Genomic DNA, 20,476 nt, shown 5'->3' on the forward strand with positions numbered 1-20,476 from the left:
AGACTAACAGTTTTAAAAGGTATATAAAAGACCTTTGTCTGTTCTGTGTGATACTACTTCAGATGAATTTATAAAAATAGAAATGAAATTTATGTACTGTTTAGATAGAATTGCTAATTTGACAGATATAATCGCCCTGTAAATGCTCCTGACATCAGTACCACTGATTATACAGAATAAATTTCTTTAAAAATAACTACACAACACAAGACTTAAAATTTCAATGTCATTTCTGAAATTTAGTATGAAATGTTTTACACTCTATGTTTTGTTTGTGCACACCATCCTAAAAATGGAATGCTTATTGTTTATTTGACTAATTGTCTTATGTGACAAGGTCAAATTAATTCATATTCACATTTTACCTAAATAAATTGATTAAATATAGTATATAATACTATGAGGGTGGCACAGTGGCGCAGTGGTAGCGCTGCTGCCTCGCAGTTAGGAGCGCAGGTTCGCTTCCCGGCTCCTCCCTGCGTGGAGTTTGCATGTTCTCCCTGTGTCTGCGTTGGTTTCCTCCCACAGTCCAAAGACATGCCGGTTAGGTGGATTGGCGATTCTAAATTGGCCCTAAAGTGTGTGCTTGGTGTGTGGGTGTGTTTGTGTGTGTCCTGCGGTGGGTTGGCACCCTGCCCAGGATTGGTTCCTGCCTTGTGCCCTGTGTTGGCTGGGATTGGCTCCAGCAGACCCCCGTGACCCTGTATTCGGATTCAGCGGGTTAGCAAATGGATGGATGGATGGATATAATACTATGACATCTTCTATGACATTAATTTCACAATAAAAGTATGACGTACAGTACATGATATGGTAGTATCTTCTGCGTTTTACTTAGCTAGTCATTGGATACATTTGTTTTATTTGTCACTGAGATAGGGAGTTATTGGTTATGTCCATCTGCTCCGTGTAAGACTACTTAATTTATCCTGCAATTGTAGTTTGAAAATACAGAACCGCTTTTCACTTATAAGCAAACAATACTCAGACAGATCTAATGATGTTTCCCCTTTCTGTCTAAATATTAACTGTATCAATTAGATGAAAAATAGATATGCAAATACTACTTGTCTTTAAATGTTGAAATAAGCAAATGATATTAATCAGTAAAAGTTTTGTAAGCAAAAATTATGCAAATGAATTTTATTGAATCAGTACACAGATGTTGACATAAATCTAACTTTTTATTATCCACATGAATACCTAAGTAAAACATTATTGGTAGCAAATTGCCTTTTTGCATGAAATTTGGGGGTCAGAGTGCAGGGTCACCCATTGTACTATGCCCCTGGAGCAATTTTCAGATTAACGGCCCAACAGAGTAGGATCCCTTCTGGGAGTAACAGGATTTGAACTAGCAACCTTCCGGATACCAGCACAGATCCTTAGCCTCAGAGCTGCCACTCCATTACTGCATAGAAATATCCATTGGAGATTAGTTTGATGTTGGGCACATCCATTGGCAGAAAATGTGCACATGCATTTGACCATATATAGTTACATAGATTAATTTTCCATTGTTGGTTTATGAATGACTGCTACCTTGCTTATTTGTTGAATAGGACAAGTAAGGGGAGAAAGAAGTCTAGTCTCAGCAGACAGCACAGGGTCACAGCACTGAACATTTCTCACTGGTGCCTAGGAGCATGCATGTGCCAAGCTTGATCTACAGGGGAAGTGTCAGATTCAAGGCCCAAGGGCTTTCATCAGACACTGCCATAAAGAACTTTAGTGTTTTAGCATAATGCTGAACGTTTGACAGTGTCATGAAGCAGATATAGCTAAATACACGCCACTGCCGTCACTGTGCTCACTTTTTAAAGTTCCTCAGATGTTAGGGCTAACCACCAGTCCTCCTGTGGCTTGTCTGACTGCTGCCACCCTACGTGATTCTTTTGTTTGTGTGTTTGTTTCTGCTGACTTGATTGTAATATGTGGACTGAAAGTGCATTTGCATTTTTATTTGTCTTAAATGTAGTCACTATCTGTGAATGTGGCCTGTATCATCATTACACCTGGTTTTTGATGGAGTCAAGTGCCATCTGATCGTGACACTTACAAATTCTCCCTGTGTCCTGACTTCCCCGTTCAGTTAACTTTATGCGCTGACCAGGACACCTACATAAGCCCTTTACAGGTTTTCTTCCAAATCCCAGGATGTAATGTACTTGGATTCACAGAAGGCGGAATGTCCTTGTTTCTTAATTTTCTCCAGGTGCAGGTTTGTGCTTTCTCTTTCAAGAAGTTTCTTCTTTATCTTACTTTCCATCCTAATTTCAACATTGATGCAGACTTTGGATACATATATATTTTTTCTTTCAGTTTCTTCTTAATTTTGCAACTAAAGTATGATTTTAAATGGATTGTTTAAGTACCTGTTATTATTCCTGACAATGTTTAACTGTACCAGATGAGGAACCAAAATACTCCAAAACTGGATTTTTGCCAAAACACTGCTCAGCATATACTTTACAACCCCAGCAGTTCCTAAATTGTATTTAATATTTAATATTATGCCTGTTTTACATTGCTATAATTTCTAAAATTATGATTATTCTGTGTAAGTATTCGCATGAATAATTTGTGTGATTATTGGAAATGCTAGAAAAATCCGATCATACAACATGGTAGTCACGTGTGTCCTTTTACAACTTTGCTTTGGGCAGCAAAAATGCTAAAGCCAGCCCTGGCAGTGACATCTTGTTTTCACTCAGTGCTGATGTTGGTCCCGTGGCAGTTGGTGGTTTTCCTTTGCTGCTGCCATGTCCAAGAAAGGAAAACCTGATAAAAACAGAAGACACGTTCAAGAGAGTGATGTGAGGCAGAATGGTGATAAGCAGAGAGGTTCCTGTGTGTCTTGTTTGTAAATTAAAAGGGGTGGTAGTTGCTTGTTTGTATATTCTGACCCATATTGAGTATATAAAGTGAACGTGTGGCCTTCAATAAAACTTAGTTTGACACCCCAATCAGGAAAGAGCAGCTGATAAGACGTGACAAGTGGCAGGCTCCCTGGGTTGTGCAGTTTCAGGCTAAAACAATAGCACTTCTCTTGTATCTACAATTATTTCAATATGCCATTTCTTAGTGCAGATGTAATGAAAATATAGAAAATATCTAATTTTGTAAAAGCATGATATAAACGGGGCGGCATGGTGGCTCGCAGTTAGGAGACCCGGATTCTCTTCCCAGGTCCTCCCTGCGTGGAGTTTGCATGTTCTCCCCGTGTCTGCGTGGGTTTCCTCCCACAGTCCAAAGACATGCAGGTTAGGTGGATTGGCGATTCTAAATTGGCCTTAGTGTGTGCTTGATGTGTGGGTGTGTGTGTGCCCTGTGGTGGGCTGGCGCCCTGCCCGGGATTTGTTCCTGCCTTGTGCCCTGTGTTGGCTGGGATTGGCTCCAGCAGACCCCCGTGACCCTGTGTTAGGATATAGCGGGTTGGATAATGGATGGATGGATATTCAATTACATAAATATAAATGAATATATTTTATGATATAACATTCTATCCAAGGTGCATTTTGTGTTCATATTTAGTTATGCATTGGTCATGGCATTCCGGCACAGCCAAAGAAGCAGTGTTTTGGTAAAACTGTTGTACATTTCAGCTTTTGAATACTAATCTTTTGTATTTTTATTGGTTTGCAAACCTGTTTATTTCTTATTAGTAACTTTGAACATGAACTACAAAATGATACTAGAACAAGTATAATTGACAACCTAAAAAGGTTATAGCTAAGTAACTTGGTGAGGTGCATTTTTTAAAAAGTTTATAAAACAATTGTTAAAATATGCTTTATTGACATGTTCATTTAACATAAAATAATTCATTTAACAGAGAATGAAAAAGTTTCATTCATTTATATAAAAATATCATGTTGTTTCTGGATATATTAATTTAGTGCATTAAGCATAATTAATTTATTTTTGAAATAATGCAGGAAACTGACACTAAATGTCACATAAGTTTACTGACTATTTATTAAACAGTTTTCACCATTGCAAAAAGCAACAGCTTTCTGAATAAAATGCTTGAAATACTTTTAGTCTTGCTTAATATACCACTCCTTAATGTAATTAACTTTTTACTGCATCTTACTCCTTCTAAAGCAGCTGTGTGAATTATTCTAAACAAAATATTGAATTCATTAAGATCCTGAATTTCTCTAAAATGTGTGGCAAACATTATATCACAGGACAGAAACGGTCTTAATAGGAGCCATCATTGGTATACTTTATTACTATTAATTGAATCAGAAAATAAACCACTTTTTCCAAATTTGTTCCATTATTGTTTAGGTAACCAGTTTTTTTTATTGATATAAGTGACAAAGACAAGAATAGTTTGTGGTTTATTATTCAAATCGTGTTGAGTGCAGTATTTCCAAATGTCTGAAAGAAGTTACCCCTTTCCATATTACATAAGGAGTTCCATAGGGTTCAGTTTCGAGAGATGTCATTTTCTCTATGGATGTAAATGTTACAGGGGTTTGCATGTTGACCTTGTGTTAGTTTTATTTTGTATTCTGATGAAACTTTATTTAAAACAATACAATAATACAGCACCATGCAATAGTAGCCAGAAAAACTAAGCCACCCTCAGTGTTTTCAGTCTCAGAGAAAAAAGAAGTTCTTTTAGCTGGTGGAAAGACTGCATACAATCTGAGGATTTTTTTCCTTCAGAGCTAATTCATGCTAATACATTAAAAAATGTCAGGAATTTATTTCTTCAGCTTTCAAAAAATAAAAAAAAACAAAGGGAGAATACATGAAAAAAAAATACATAATATGCTTGCATCAGTCAGAATTCAAGTCAGATTTTGCACTCCTTTAAGGGAATTCAGATTGTTCCCTCTTCAAGCTACTGGACACTTCAAATGGCAGTAGCACCACAAGGAGTAAAATGTAACATTTTTCAGTTTCTCCAGTCTATCTAATGGCTTTAAGTAAAGTTTAGAAATTCCTTTTCCTAATTAGCAAAGCAGTGATTTCTTTTCTCTCTTTAAAGGCTGCTGAACATATTAGGTTCAATCATAGCATCTTTAAGTACAAGGCAGGACCCAACACTGAACAGAATGCGGATGACAAACAAACCTACATGCTTAGGTGGCTGATGTAAAGTCGCCAATTAACAACGCATAGTGTGACCTGAGAAAAAAACACCTAAGCAAGAAAAAAAATCAATAAGCAATAAATAAATAAATGGACAGGTGACAGAGTGTTGTGCTATAGAAACTGTACATTTTCAAATGATTCCCCAGTAACAGTGAGGGGTGCCACACTAAGCGTGGGTGCCACACAGCTGATAATGTGGCATTTAAAATATTTAGCCGAAATGTCGGTAGTGCAGAGCATACGATTTGTTGACTATTCTTGAAATAATATGAATTGCTTTAGATTAAGGACAGAAAAGTAAAGTAGAAAAAAGAATAATAGAATTGTTATTCTGCAAAATGACATTATAATGCAAAGCATGTTTACAAATTAAGCATAAAGATATTTTTGTATTGCTGTTAAATGATAAAGCTTCATATGGTTTCCTCCAACCTGAAGGATGTCATAGTGTTGTAACTGGTAGGGTTGCTGCTGCACAACACTTGGGCCCAGGATTTTTTACCATCTGCCATTTTCCATCATTCCGTTGAGTCTGAATGTTCTGCCACTGTGCAGGTATTCGGGTGGCTGCCAGTGACCCACTTATGGTTGAGAAGCATAGTTGCTTTTAAAATCTAATCTGGCTCAACTGACTTTTGCCCTGCACTTGTTTTTGTTGTGAAATGCTTAGATTTATTTATGTATGTATGTACAGTGGTGTGAAAAACTATTTGCCCCCTTCCTGATTTCTTATTCTTTTGCATGTTTGTCACACAAAATGTTTCTGATCATCAAACACATTTAACCATTAGTCAAATATAACACAAGTAAACACAAAATGCAGTTTTTAAATGATGGTTTTATTATTTAGGGAGAAAAAAAATCCAAACCTACATGGCCCTGTGTGAAAAAGTAATTGCCCCCTTGTTATATAATAACCTAACTGTGGTGTATCACACCTGAGTTCAATTTCCGTAGCCACCCCCAGGCCTGATTACTGCCACACCTGTTTCAATCAAGAAATCACTTAAATAGGAGCTGCCTGACACAGAGAAGTAGACCAAAAGCACCTCAAAAGCTAGACATCATGCCAAGATCCCAAGAAATTCAGGAACAAATGAGAACAGAAGTAATTGAGATCTATTAGTCTGGTAAAGGTTATAAAGCCATTTCTAAAGCTTTGGGACTCCAGCGAACCACAGTGAGAGCCATTATCCACAAATGGCAAAAACATGGAACAGTGGTGAATCTTCCCAGGAGTGGCCGGCCGACCAAAATTACCCCAAGAGCGCAGAGACGACTCATCCGAGAGGTCACAAAAGACCCCAGGACAACGTCTAAAGAACTGCAGGCCTCACTTGCCTCAATTAAGGTCAGTGTTCACGACTCCACCATAAGAAGGAGACTGGGCAAAACGGCCTGCATGGCAGATTTCCAAGGCGAAACCACTGTTAAGCAAAAAGAACATTAGGGCTCGTCTCAATTTTGCTAAGAAACATCTCAATGATTGCCAAGACTTTTGGGAAAATACCTTGTGGACTGATGAAACAAAAGTTGAACTTTTTGGAAGGCAAATGTGCCGTTACATCTGGCGTAAAAGGAACACAGCATTTCAGAAAAAGATCATCATACCAACAGTAAAATATGGTGGTGGTAGTGTGATGGTCTGGGGTTGTTTTGCTGCTTCAGGACCTGGAAGGCTTGCTGTGATAGATAGAACCATGAATTCTACTGTCTACCAAAAAATCCTGAAGGAGAATGTCCGGCCATCTGTTCGTCAACTCAAGCTGAAGCGATCTTGGGTGCTGCAACAGGACAATGACCCAAAACAAACCAGCAAATCCACCTGTGAATGGCTGAAGAAAAACAAAATGAAGACTTTGGAGTGGCCTAGTCAAAGTCCTGACCTGAATCCAATTGAGATGCTATGGCATGACCTTAAAAAGGCGGTTCATGCTAGAAAACCCTCAAATAAAGCTGAATTACAACAATTCTGCAAAGATGAGTGGGCCAAAATTCCTCCAGAGCGCTGTAAAAGACTCATTGCAAGTTATCACAAACGCTTGATTGCATTTATTGCTGCTAAGGGTGGCCCAACCAGTTATTAGGTTCAGGGGCAATTACTTTATCACACAGGGCCATGTAGGTTTGGATTTTTTTTTCTCCCTAAATAATAAAAACCATCATTTAAAAACTGCATTTTGTGTTTACTTGTGTTATATTTGACTAATGGTTAAATGTGTTTGATGATCAGAAACATTTTGTGTGACAAACATGCAAAAGAATAAGAAATCAGGAAGGGGGCAAATAGTTTTTCACACCACTGTATGTATTTATTTCTTTTTTATTTGTTTAAATTAAAGAGCTTCTGTAAAAAGTCTAATTTTCCCTTGGGGACGAATAAAGTTCTATCATCATCATCATCGTCGTCCTCCTTCTCACCTCTAGTCTGAATTAAGCAAATTTCAGAATATTATGTTTTATGTACAAAATATAAATTAATACGATATCAATATTATGTATTAGAAAAGAATAACATAAAATGATATTAAAGAAGTATTAATGCATTTTTATGTTTTTCAGTCCCTTTCCTCTTCTACTGTCAGCTTAGGTTACAGCCTGCTTTTTAACATACAGCTTTATCAAGTTTTCCCATGAGCACTCACTGGCATTCATATATAGATATGTTTCAGTACTGTGCCTATTAGATTACTATTTATATATTAATCAAAGCACTACATTGAGGTAAATGGGTTGTAAATGTTACCATGATTGTGTATCGATGCTTAATGGACAGTGCCATAAAATATAGGCTCTTAGCATAATTATATTTACTCTGACAAAATCTGCATGAAAATTGAATTAAGCGGGTTCACACTTTCACTAATATTTTTCCACTGTTCTAGAATAGTATGGAAGATTTTACAGGAGTTACACTCCGATTGAGCTATTGCTACTACTAGTAGTTGTACTTTCATTCTAAAAGATTTTGCTGTACTATTGTGTGACTTTGCAGTTCTTCATACTGCAACAGACCTAAAGAACTAAGAAGCTTTGCTAAGTAGTACTCCCTCCAGACAAATCCGAGGATTTGCCAGACGGTAACCTGAGATCAGACATTTAGATGTACTGTATATACAGGTGGAGTACTTCTTCAAGATACAAGTGTTGAACAGAAATTTGGTCATCTGGGGGGGTTTCATCTAAAAGGGAGATCTGCACCAATATTTAATAAAACATGCATGAAAAATGAATTGAGAGTCTATTCATGCATTACCATGTTTTCGTATGCGCTTGTTCATTTAAGAAATGTACATAAGTAAAGTTAAAAAAAAAAAACAATTTTCCAGTTGTCAGTTATTATCTAGGAATGGATGATTACAGAATACCACAGGAAGAATGTCGGTGCACAACTGAATAAGAAGTGCAGTAATAGTAGCCATTGTTGTAGCATTATGTATAGTGTACAGTGTATAAAGACACACCAAGAATGTTATGGTTGACAATTGAAACAAATGTAGGACATCATTTAAGTCATTAGCATAGTGTCAATCATGTGTTCCTGCACACCGCCTTCCAGGGTCCAAAGAGGTAAGCAGTATGACTCTGGGATGAGAGGGGCTGCTGGCTCTAAATGTATCTTCGATTTCCCTAGTAGCTCAGAGAAATACCCAAGGAGAATGCCTAGCTCTGCCCATTGTGCCCTGAAATGACTCCAGCTCTTATTGCCCAGATGCCATAAAAACAGACAGTCCCTGGAAGGTGGCGTCACATTTTGACCAAGCAGCCATTGAGGACAGAGCTTTTGTTGTTTCTACATTTGACAAAGAATATGTTCAGCAATGTGGAAAATCTATGCCTTAAATAGTTCAGGCTTTTCTGGAAGGAAAAGGAGATTATATCTGGGACATATAGATGAATCTAATAAAGTGGTCACTGAAAAACATAATATAATGCAGTGTTCTCAAAGCCACTCGATCCAAATCAGGATCAAGGGTTGGCTGCAGCCTGTTCTTGTAGGACAGGAGCAAACCTGGACAAGGTGTTACCGTAGTTCATCACACAGCCCAGCACAGTTCACTAACTGACAGAATCACCCTCATTCACTCTGGGCGAAGTTAAAACATTCAGTAAACATAACATGTGCGATTTTGGAGTCTTGGAATAATAAATATTATGCATATTAAGAGTCAGAAGACGTGATGTATTACAAGAAGTAGTGGCAAAGAAAAGTATAAAAGGAAATGAATTGTATGATTGATTGTTCACTCCATGCATGATCTGATTAAAAAAAGCAATGTTCTGCATTTTCATCTGGGCTCTGTAACTGCCTTTTTTGAGGATAGAGGAAAGTTATTTTCCACAGCTCGCTCTATCTATCTACCTATAAATAAGTAGCTCAATAGATAAATTAAAATTATATAACTAAATATGACTTCTATATGTATACTTGTAATAATTAAGGCCTACATTCTGCAATATGTTAAATTTTTCTTGTGGAATGGATCACACAGTTTTTGTGATGGTGTACATAGGAAGAGAGAAATTACATTTATAGAATACAAATGATACAGTTTAAAATTGAAGTGATCATTTTAAACACTCAGCTAAATAATTGTGCAGAAGCAGGTCAGACATGTAAACTGAAAAATAAAAATGGAAAATAGACAGAAATGACAACAGCTCTAATTCCTCAAGGAATATTAGGAAAGTAATCAATTAAGAATACAGAAGATGGCAATAGAAAATTTAAAGGAAATCAAAGAATATACTGTAGTTATGGTCCCATAGAATAAAATACACTAAAATAAATGAGCCTCTTAATAAAGAAAAAATAAATGGGTTATTGTGGACATGCTATGAAATATTGCATGTATTTTTTAATTGTAAAAATCACTTAAAAAATGTAATTTTCAAAGGGTTACCTATCCCCTTGTTATCAAACAAGATATTAATATGGGAGAGATTTATTTATTGCATAATTTTAATTGAACAATTGGAAATATATATGTAATTCATAAAAATTACAATAATTCTTTGTAAAAAAATTCATTTGCATGAGAAGATATAATATTGGTATTGATATCAGTATAAATATTGATATAATTTATTGATTTTTCTCTTATTATACACTAGCAAAATACCTGCGTTTCGCAGCAGAGAAGTAGTGTGTTAAAGAAGTTACGAAAAAGAAAAGGAAACATTTTAAAAATAACGTAACATGATTGTCAATGTAATTGTTTTGTCACTGTTATGAGTGTTGCTGTCATCAAGGATTTGATTATCATTATTTCTTTCAATCAGGTTTGTATTTGGAGGACGTGTTGTGTTCAAGTTACATTCCGTGTATGTCAACCATTGTAAAGATAACAGGTTTCATTCATCGAAGTGTTCACTACCCAAAGCGCTACTTGTGAATCTAAGATGTTTAACAGGCATTCCCGGTATTAACTTGTGGATTTGCCTACGAATATTTAGTGGCCGACACACTGGCCGACACACACATACACATACATATATATATTTTATATATATACACAGTATATACACACATACAGTATATAAGTATATACATAAATATAACTGTAGATGCACAAGAATACCATGAGCTGTCTCTTTAAATCAGTTCACTATAAATATCTTCATCCACTCCTTTCTTCAGAGTATTCAATACACTAACATTCCTTATCTAACCCCCAAAGCTGTCTTTGCAGCTGCCCCTAGCAGGCATTTAGATGTCTTTTTCTAAAAGTAAAATATTCATTCCTTTCCCTAAAAAATGACTCAAGCCTTAACAACTGACAATATAAGTGGTGGACAAACACCTTGACGGTCACATTAAAATATGCTTTGCATTTGTTCTATTCAAATTCAAATGGACATTGTGCAGTTTTCTAGTTAAATCATTCTCTATGAATGCATTTTTCTTAGAAGTCCTCAAAGACAAACTTCAAATTGCTCATGGTTCGCCACCTAACCTAACCCAAACCTTTTAGTGCGTCTATGTATACAGTTGTTTGCCTAGAGCACTACTAATGTAAGCACAGATGATGAGTGAAGCCATATGGCTCTGACAGTTATATAATCACTATCTCATTTCTTTGACAAATCTCCTGTTACAATTAATGACCTCTTAAGGTAATACTAGAAGTAGTATCTTCCTAAAAAAAAGTTGTATTTTTTAACCTTATTTCTAATGATTCCAATCTTTTTCTTTACAATTCAGGTTTGATTAATTAATGTACTTTTTATGGTATAGTTTACAAAAATTTAAAATTTCAATTTCACAGCTGAAGTACCTGGCCTCTTTACCTTGCACTCTATAAAAATTAATATTATTTTTCTGTCTCAGAACAACATACATTATAATTGCTTTATAGCAGGAACTCAGACAGGTGAAGTGACTTGCTCAGAGAGGTCCAGTGCCCTAGCTTCTGTGGGCATTTACTTGGCACATCTCCATTACATATAAACACCAAACGCTGTCATGTAAGTACAGCATCATAAACATGTGCTACTGTACCCATAATACAAAGCAGTAAATTATCAAAACATATTTTATCCTACTTTATTATTATCTTTTCTTTCCATACTGCTTTTAGAAGCTAGAAAATTGTCCATCCACACATTTACTGAATCTTCCATGCAGGGCTGGCATGTACAAGGCAGAACCCAACCTTAGATAGAATGACAGAAAGGTGGAATTTAGAGTTGCCAGTTGACCACGTCTTTGGGATAAAAACAGAATACCTAAAGAAAATCCTCAGCAGCACCAATAGAACAAGCAAATTTCATATAGGTAGCTATGAACCGAGGTGGTTAGAGTTGTAATGCAGCACCGCCAACTACTGTGCCATTAACTAGTTTTGTTTTTAATATTTCAATATTTTCATATTTTCTTGGCATTTGCTGTTAAAGTTTACTTTGCTTTACCTCAATTATTCTTTTCTGGCATTTACAAGAAAGTGTGTTAAGATGTACACAAATGATAAATCATTCGTTTAGAAAGTATATTTCATGCCTCAGTGCAGCCCTGGATTACTCATTAGGCAAAATAAACATATGCTTAGGGTGCCACAGGACAGGGGGAACCATAGAGTTTCTCCCTGAGTCCCCACAATCGACTTTAACAGTGTTTTGTAATTTTCCTTACCTGCCATGTTCAGGCCACCACTAAAATAAAAATGTTACTTTTGTATTGTCAGTGGCCAAAGTTAAAAAGTTTGGTGTAAAGGTGTCATCAGATATCACATTTGTTTCCGTCCCATTATGTAAGAGTTTCGCTTTTATCGAGTGTAAAAACAGGTGGCGTGTTCTGGTGAGCATTTAACTCACCAGCCAACATGTGTAACAAACTTCTCACCTTTAAGTTCTTTATTTTATTTTTTTTTTTTACTGATTTGTTACATAATCAATGTAGGTTGTAATCTCTTATTTCACTTTCAGCACCTATTAAGTCTTAATGTCTTGTCAGTTAAGCAATAGAAGCTCTAAGGGGGGGCACCACTGTTGGGCTGGGCTGAGGGCATCAGTTGGGCTAAATCTGGCCCTGTCTTACTGTCTGGATTTACAGAATGTGTGCATGGTGTTCTGTATACATGTGGTATTGCTAGATGAAAAGTGGATTTAAATGGTGTTATCTTACTGAGAAATACTTTCAAAAGGCACATCATAATAAGTGTCTGAGATACGGAAACAATGGTAATTAAAGAGTTTGAAAAGAGTGAGGAGATGATGAATGCAGCAAGAGAAACTGAAAATTATAGCTTGCACCTTGTATTTAGATTTATCAAGGCTAAGGGTAAAATTCACTCAGTTGTTGTAAAAAATACAGGTTTATATGCAGAATAGGAAAAAAAACATTTGAGTAGAGTAGCAATTGTTTTGAAATAGGAAACAACATAGAGATCTGAACATACTGTAGTCCAAAAAAACATAGCCTATAGGTACGTGAGCTCATATGACTGAGAAATAAAAGCGGATCACCAGAAAAATTCTAAAATTTATCGGTTAAAAGAACACATACTGTAAATTGACACGTCCAACAGAGATGGAAACCAGAGGTGAGCTATTGAAGAGGAATGGTCAACGTTTGGTGGTTATGGTCAATAAAAAAACAATTAAACAAAGGAATGACTGGAGGAGTTTTGCATGGATCACATAGGTGGTGACAATTACCACCTAGGGAGGATGAGTACAAAGTGGTAAAAATCCTTTTGATTTCAACTTGTGAGAGCACTGCACCCTGCAATGGATTGGCACCCTGCTCAGAGTCAGTACCTGCTTGCCCTTATTGGTATCAGAAAAGGCTCTGGCAACCTTAAAGATTAACTGGATTAAAAAATGAATTGATGAAAGGGAATATAGTATAAACAATTATATAGCTACAATGAGGCTGATATTGAGACTGTAAGACTGTAATTTTCATTTAATTGTAATAAACATACTGTACTCATTGACACAAATGGTCATAATATCGAAGAGACTGAAAAGCCTTCCTTTCCTTGGAAAATTTCAAATGGTCTGCAGTGACTTAGTGGCAACAGATCTGAAAACAGCAAGGTGCAGCAAAATTAATAAATAAATAGATTTAGAAATCTTGTAAGTAAATCCAAAAGACTGACATTTACAAGGCTTTAATAAAACAGAGATTTGAGGGGAACCATCAAAGAAATAATCTGGAATAATCTGAGAAGAACAGTAGTAGAAAGAATGGTGACATATCGAGGATAGAGAAATGAATTATGGAAATGCAGGTGAGTGCCTAGAAGACTTGAAATGAATAATGGAGGGTCTTCAAAAGCCACAGATGTAAACTGTACAGACTGCAGAACATGGGGATTTCACATATTAAAGATGATGCTTGAAATGCTCCCTCAGTAGTTAGAGAGGAAGGCATGCTATTTGTAAACTAAATCAAATTTGAATAAGACATTAGCTGAAGAACTAGAGAGATGAAAGTTTTATATAATAAACACTACAGTGCACCGAGGACCTGGACTCCTTTTGTTGAATAAGGGTGTGATGTAAAGGCAGGTCATTCATAGTACACAACTTTTCTAGTAATTTTCATTCATAGCGTTCATTTGCATAATCTTACAGAGTCGCTACTAGTGATGCCACAGGCCCATGACTACCAGTTACTGAGTATGACATCCTCAGTGGCTTATTTATTGAGCTGTGCAGCTCAGTACAACAAATTTAAACAAATTTGAGTTTGTCCTAAGTTGTATAGGTAGGCTTCTGTCTTTGAGAGAATTGATAACTACAACCAGAATGTGGCTGAAAAGAAAAGAAAAGTAGACATTTTGGACTATGCCAACTTAAAAGAAGCTCATCTGTCTGATGTATCATATTTATCCACAACAGAATGGAAAAAAGGAAAAAATGAGTTGAGGCTGCAGCGCTGTTTGCCATACCTGGAACATTTGTACAGCAGTTGGCTCAGTCAGAAAGCAAGCTTATTGACTCTCAAAATGTTGTAAAATTGTGATAATTTTGAAATTCACAACTGTCCTCAAAAGTCACTAATGAGTCATTTTATCTGTCATCCCCTGTGTTTGCTAGTCTTGTTGTTCCTCAAGGCAAAAAACAACCAGCAACTGCAGTCTTGAAGTCTGACACATTCTCTGCCTAAACGTAATGCAGTGTACTGAAATATATGTAACAAACAGAAATTGGTTAGCCAAAAGCGAAGAATTATAATTTCAATGTGTTGCCAAATTGGACAGTTTCTTCTGTCAGTCCTGTTAGTGATATATATTCATTTATTTTAATGACAGATTGTATGAAGCTACTGAAGAAAGTTAACATCGACAAACCTTCACCATCCAGTAGGCCAAAAAAAATAAATAAATTCACACAGTTGTGAATGTGAAGAAGACAAAGATTTCGAGTGTCATGGCTGGATGTTGTGCTGTTCATAGAGTCTCTTAAAAGAATGCACACACATCAAGTTTCAAATATAAAGTTGATTTTGATGCTGGGTTTTGGGCACAAGTTTTACAATTTTCCATATCCAAGTTATTTATTTAATCATATTATTCTTCCAAAGTCAGGCTTCTTTGTGTATACTTTCCTTATTTCATTCATCATTTTGTGAATTCATTACTTGCTCTTATTTGATCAGCCATGTTAAGCACATATTGTAAACGTGTTGGCCTTTGCACCCTAAGACATGATAACCAATACTGGAGAACCTTATTCTAACTCATAGAAATGTTAAGAAACTTTTTCTGCATAGTCTTTGACTCTTTCTAATAAATAAGAGCACCCACTGATTTTAGTGATCAAAGTAACTGGCTATTGTTGCAAAAGACTGGATGGTAAAAGGAGCAGACACTTTGATCAAATCTGACATGCAGTACATACGCATGCCCCATCTCAAATGTCATGCAAGAAGGATCTGATGTGTCCAATGAGTGTTTGCATTTACATTTCTCCGAGTCCGATCTGCAGTGCTGCTGAACTTTTTGTGCTCATTCAGCAGCAGGTAAGTAGAGGTGTCATCCTGCCTTTAGAGATTTCATTATTACTCACTTGAAGGATGTTGAGAACAGATCACAGGCACATCGAAAAATGATCTTGATGGGAAAGTTTAATTTTGTGTTTGTATCCATACCTACTTCCCAGAATGTCTGGCTGTGTGCATTCTTTGTGTAGCTTTGCTACTCCGGGAGTTTTCTGCATTTTCGATCTGTTCTTTTAATTAACCTGAGATTAGCATCTCTGAAAATCAAACACTTTAGACTTTTTTTTTTTTTTTTACTATCTGTCACTGGTGATATCTGCTCTCTTTCTGTTTTCTGTTACCTTGTGGATATTGTGTGGTCAAGCTTTCGGGTTTTGCACTTTTTTATTTATAAGGCCTTAATTTCAGATCTGTCTCCAGACCTTTAGGAAAGGAATATTCTTTTTGTTGTGTTGGCTCTTTTGATCTGTGATTGATATTGGATAGGGACGGCAAACTGATCCCTCTGCTTCTCCAGCACAGTCAGGTCATTAAACAAAGTAACAGTTATGTGCTTTCTATGAGGTCACTATTCCATCACGTGCCACCAAAAGACAAAAAAAAGAGGCTTAAACATGGATATTTGCACACTGAAGCACTGTAGAGCTTGAACACTGATGCATTATGGGGCTTCTTCTTTCCTGAACATGTATATGACATCACGTGCAACATTTCACAAAAGGAAGCTTTTTCATTTGAAGACGTAAACTCTGCACTTCATTGTGAAGTATGAAGTTGAACAGTATGGCATACACTCTGTCTGTTTATTACCTGTCCTTTATTAAAGCCATTCTGAGGCAACAGCTGCATAAATCAGTCTTTTTGACTTGACACTTTCCCTTCAGAAAATAACCAATGCATCCATGACTTTATACACAGACTAGTAAATATAAGTGGGTTTATATAGTAAATACATAATATGTATAAAAAAAACCCAATAGTCCACTAGTCTGTGAAAAGACTGAATGAAAGGTCAGCAAATGGTTAGATTAGTATTTTCTTTACATTAGATTGCTTAAAACAGAAATAACCAGGTACTACAGGATCATTTCATGGAGTGTCACTGTTAAGAAAGTGGCTGAACCAAAAACCTGCAGCCGTTACTGCCCTCCAGGCTGTGAGACTGAATCCCCTGCTTTATGTGTTTTCAGTCACATTCAATGTTTGGTAAAACAGGTATGAGAAATTCTGGGGCTCTGCTGTTTGTCTACCTCCTCTCCTGATCAACCTCCACCAGAAGAGCATTTGCACACTCCTTGGTTGGATGAGTGACAGGACATAATTTGGCACCTCTGTGACTCTTTGACACAGCGCAAGAAACTGTATACCGCCAACAATGGGGGGTTTACATATACTTAAATCAAAATGCACAGGTTAAGCCAGCTGAAAAGGATTTCTTTAATTCTGTAGCTTTGTGTTTGAATATCTGCATTTTCATGTATGTAAATGATTCCATAAAAGAACAATCTCAAGCCCTGTGATTCCTACCAATCAAAAGGCAGACAAAATGTTTGTCATCTGTGAAGGAACTGGCCCCTGAAAAATTAATTGATGAGTTTAAATTTTATATTTGGCCTTTCAAATTAATCTTTACTAAATTTCACATTGATTTGTTTATTTGGTAATTCATTTTTAAGTAATGTCAGCCTGTAACCTAGCTATTGCTACTCAAAGATGGAGAAGCTCTGGGTTCAGGATTTCAGCAAGTTAGACAGTGGCCTGCCTAAGTATTGTAAAGGGCAACAAATTGAGAAAGCTTAAATATTCTAAAAGTCTTTTGACTTCACTCACCTTTAAAAGTATCGGCTTCTATGAATCCAATTCTATTTCCTATTATCCATATTTAGTAATTTACAAAAATGCTTGGTTTTTCAATGATCTCAATTATACACCCATTCGAACTCTTTCCACATGCTTGTGAGCACTGCGCTAGGCCACATATTAACATGCAAGCATGCCTTCAAATGACCCTTACCACGGCAGATTCAGATGTCTTTCCATAGCAACTGTGTGCAGTACACAAATGGGTCAGGCGGACCAAATGCACAGACGTTTACACCTCAGATATGGATCAGCTACAACAGTGGAAACGAGGCATCAGATTCACTGCTATGCTCCTGCAGCTCAGTCTTCTTTTTATATAAAACGTCACACTTCTGTGCCTGAGTTGGTGGAAAGGAAGGGGTTCAAAATGACAGCCATTGACAAACCAGGATTTTCTTCCACTTTTTTGGCTGTGGATATGTTACACCTGAATCTGTTTGTGTTTTTCAGCCCTCAGTTTTCTTTACTATTTACTGCAATAATATTTAATTTAAAAAAATAATAGGATAAACTAACATCAGGCATACTTTAAGCAAAGTAGGTTAAATCAAAAGAAAACAAAATAATAAGTAATTCAAGACGAGGTCGTGAAAGTACTGAAACTCAGCTTAACTGTGGATGTGACATGAGTATCATTAGCTCTGATGTTCAGTACATTTAAATGAGTCAAACAGTAACAAATGGGAAACTGAAAAAGACACTAGGACCCAGCATTGTAAACTTACACTTAAAAACCCACAGCACAGGGCATGGCAGCATCAGTGACAAAAGAACACAAGACAAAAAACAATCAACCTCATCAAATATTAGTCATGATCTGTTACTTATTGTATAATTACTGCGAGAACTAAAGAAAGAAAGAAAGAAAAATCCTCCATCTGTTTTGTGAAAGGGGAAATCCTCTGGGAACCCATGACTAATGGATCTCTCCTCCTCAGGGCTGGACATAAACCAGAAATCCAGTCTGTTTTTAAAGTGCCCTGCATATCAGTTTCCAGGACATGTCCTCCGTCTTATGAAAAACAACACGTAATTCAATGTGGACAACAATTCAGTTCATTATAGTAAGGAAATTAACATCATCCTATCAGTATATATAACCCACTCTACTTTTTATTTATATCTGAAATATTCATTCAATGACAACATTTCTTGATTTAGCAAACTTCCACGGAACTTCCTCAAGCACCATCAAAACATTCACCATAATTACATGATTATATTTGAAGAGAATTTTTGAACATGTCCATGCAAGTATAATAATTAAAAAAAAAAAAAGCTAAAAGTAACTTATCAAGCATCAATAAGAATAGGGAGGATAATCACAAAGACCATAAAGATACTGACTGGCCACATAAAAGTACATTTTACTCAGTTTGAAGTGTAAACACAACACGGCAGAGGACACTTACTTTACCGGCTGGACACTGTTTTCCCGTCAGATTCCACTGAATCCATGGAAACTTGATGAAAGCAACTGAAGTTTCAAAGCTGAGGCAGGGCACTTGTGGAGTTGAACAAGTTTAGTTCTTCCTGTTTGCCTGTTAAATCCTTTAGGAAAAAAAGGTTATACCAGAAAGTCAGGAAATTAGCTTAATATGTTAACTAGGAGAACGGGAGCGATCTGATAGCTTCCTGTAATGCCTCTTTAACTGCATGAAGGGGCCTGCTCAGAAGTTGAGAAGGCACAAAAGGCCAGGAGCTGCAAAATGTGACTGCCTGCCTGCCTGCCTGTCAAAAGCTCCTCCCAGGAGGCTCTTCTAGAAAAATAGGCCAGCCAGCTGAGCGAAATACAACAAGTATGCACAAGCCATTTGATCCGGCTTCACTGGACGAGTGAGGGGAGGGAGATGTGACGCCAGACACTCCCACTTAGCTGGAGCTGTAAATACACTTGGCTACTGAGCAAAGGGATTAACTTTGGACTAAAACCATTTCACTATACTCGATGGCATGCATTTGGTTTCTCTGTGACCAACTGGCTAAATAATGAGCAGGTTTATAAAGAGTTGTCACCAAAGACAACTTACAATCTAATATAAGGATTTTAAAAGGTATGTCAAATGGCCACAAGTTGAAGCTGATAAAAATCGAGCTGTCTTCTTAATATACAAAAGTCATACCTAAAATATGTAGAAAGAACTGGAAATAAATCATGTTTAAATAATGCTTGAGTGCCTGGAGCAGGGGTCCTCAATCACTGTCCTGGAGGGCCGCAGTGGCTGCAGGTTTTTGCTCCAACCCAGCTGCTTAATAAGAAGCTCTTATTGCTCAAGTAACACTTCATCACTTTAGTTGTCTCGCTCGTTAAGATTTTGAACCCTTATTGCTTATTTTAGTCTTAAACAGTTGTATTCTTGGTTTTTAATTGCTCCTACTTAGCAAAAAGCTGTAAATGACAAAAGAGACCAGCAATTCTCCATTTAGCTTGTTACCATGTACACCTGTGTGTATTTATCATGCACTATTGGGTTTAATTAAATTCTTGGAAGGAAAGTGAAGAGAAAAAAGTGAAGGACTGAGAATTAGTCATCCATTTTAGCCTTCAGATCATTTGGGTGATATCCTTAGAAAGGGGAAGAAAATCTAGGATATGAGAATTGCAGAGTTAAAGCACTAACAAGCCATGAAATTAAATTATTGGCAAGAATTACTTTCTAATTAAGCAATCGGGTTAGAACAAAAACTTGCAGCCACTGCAGCCTCCAGGACTGTGATTAAAGAACCCTTGGTCTGGATCCAAGGGGAGTCAGAGCCTCTTCCAGCAGCATCAGGCTCAGAGCAGGCACACTGGCTGGGATAACAGCTTACTGTAGAGAACACACTCATATACTGTACCTGTGCACACTCTTTTGCAGAACAGTTTACAGATGGCAATTAACCTGACATCACATGAACTGTGAACAATAAGAACCATAAGAAAGTACATGTGAGCAAGGGACTGACAGGCAAACTCCAGTGAATGGAAATGAAACCTGGGTCTGTGGAGATGTGGGGCTGCAATGCTATAGAATATGTCTTATGCTATTTACATCTAAAGTGACATTTCAT

General features: G+C 36.8%; 1 protein-coding gene across 1 annotated transcript in view; it reads right to left on the reverse strand.

Moving 5' to 3' along the window:
• Window positions 1-19,189, reverse strand: part of LOC120530550 — a 32,524-nt gene extending 13,335 nt beyond the window's left edge. Inside the window, exons 1-2 of the mRNA XM_039754982.1 lie at window positions 18,838-19,189; window positions 17,577-17,763 (exon numbers count right to left, since the gene is read on the reverse strand). Of these exons, the coding sequence (XP_039610916.1) occupies window positions 17,577-17,602 (26 nt within the window). The 5' untranslated portion in view covers window positions 17,603-17,763; window positions 18,838-19,189. The remainder of the gene's footprint in view (window positions 1-17,576; window positions 17,764-18,837) is intronic.
• Window positions 19,190-20,476: the final 1,287 nt, after the last annotated feature.

The sequence above is a fragment of the Polypterus senegalus genome, chromosome 1, assembly GCF_016835505.1.
Source record: "Polypterus senegalus isolate Bchr_013 chromosome 1, ASM1683550v1, whole genome shotgun sequence".
Lineage (NCBI taxonomy): Eukaryota > Metazoa > Chordata > Cladistia > Polypteriformes > Polypteridae > Polypterus > Polypterus senegalus.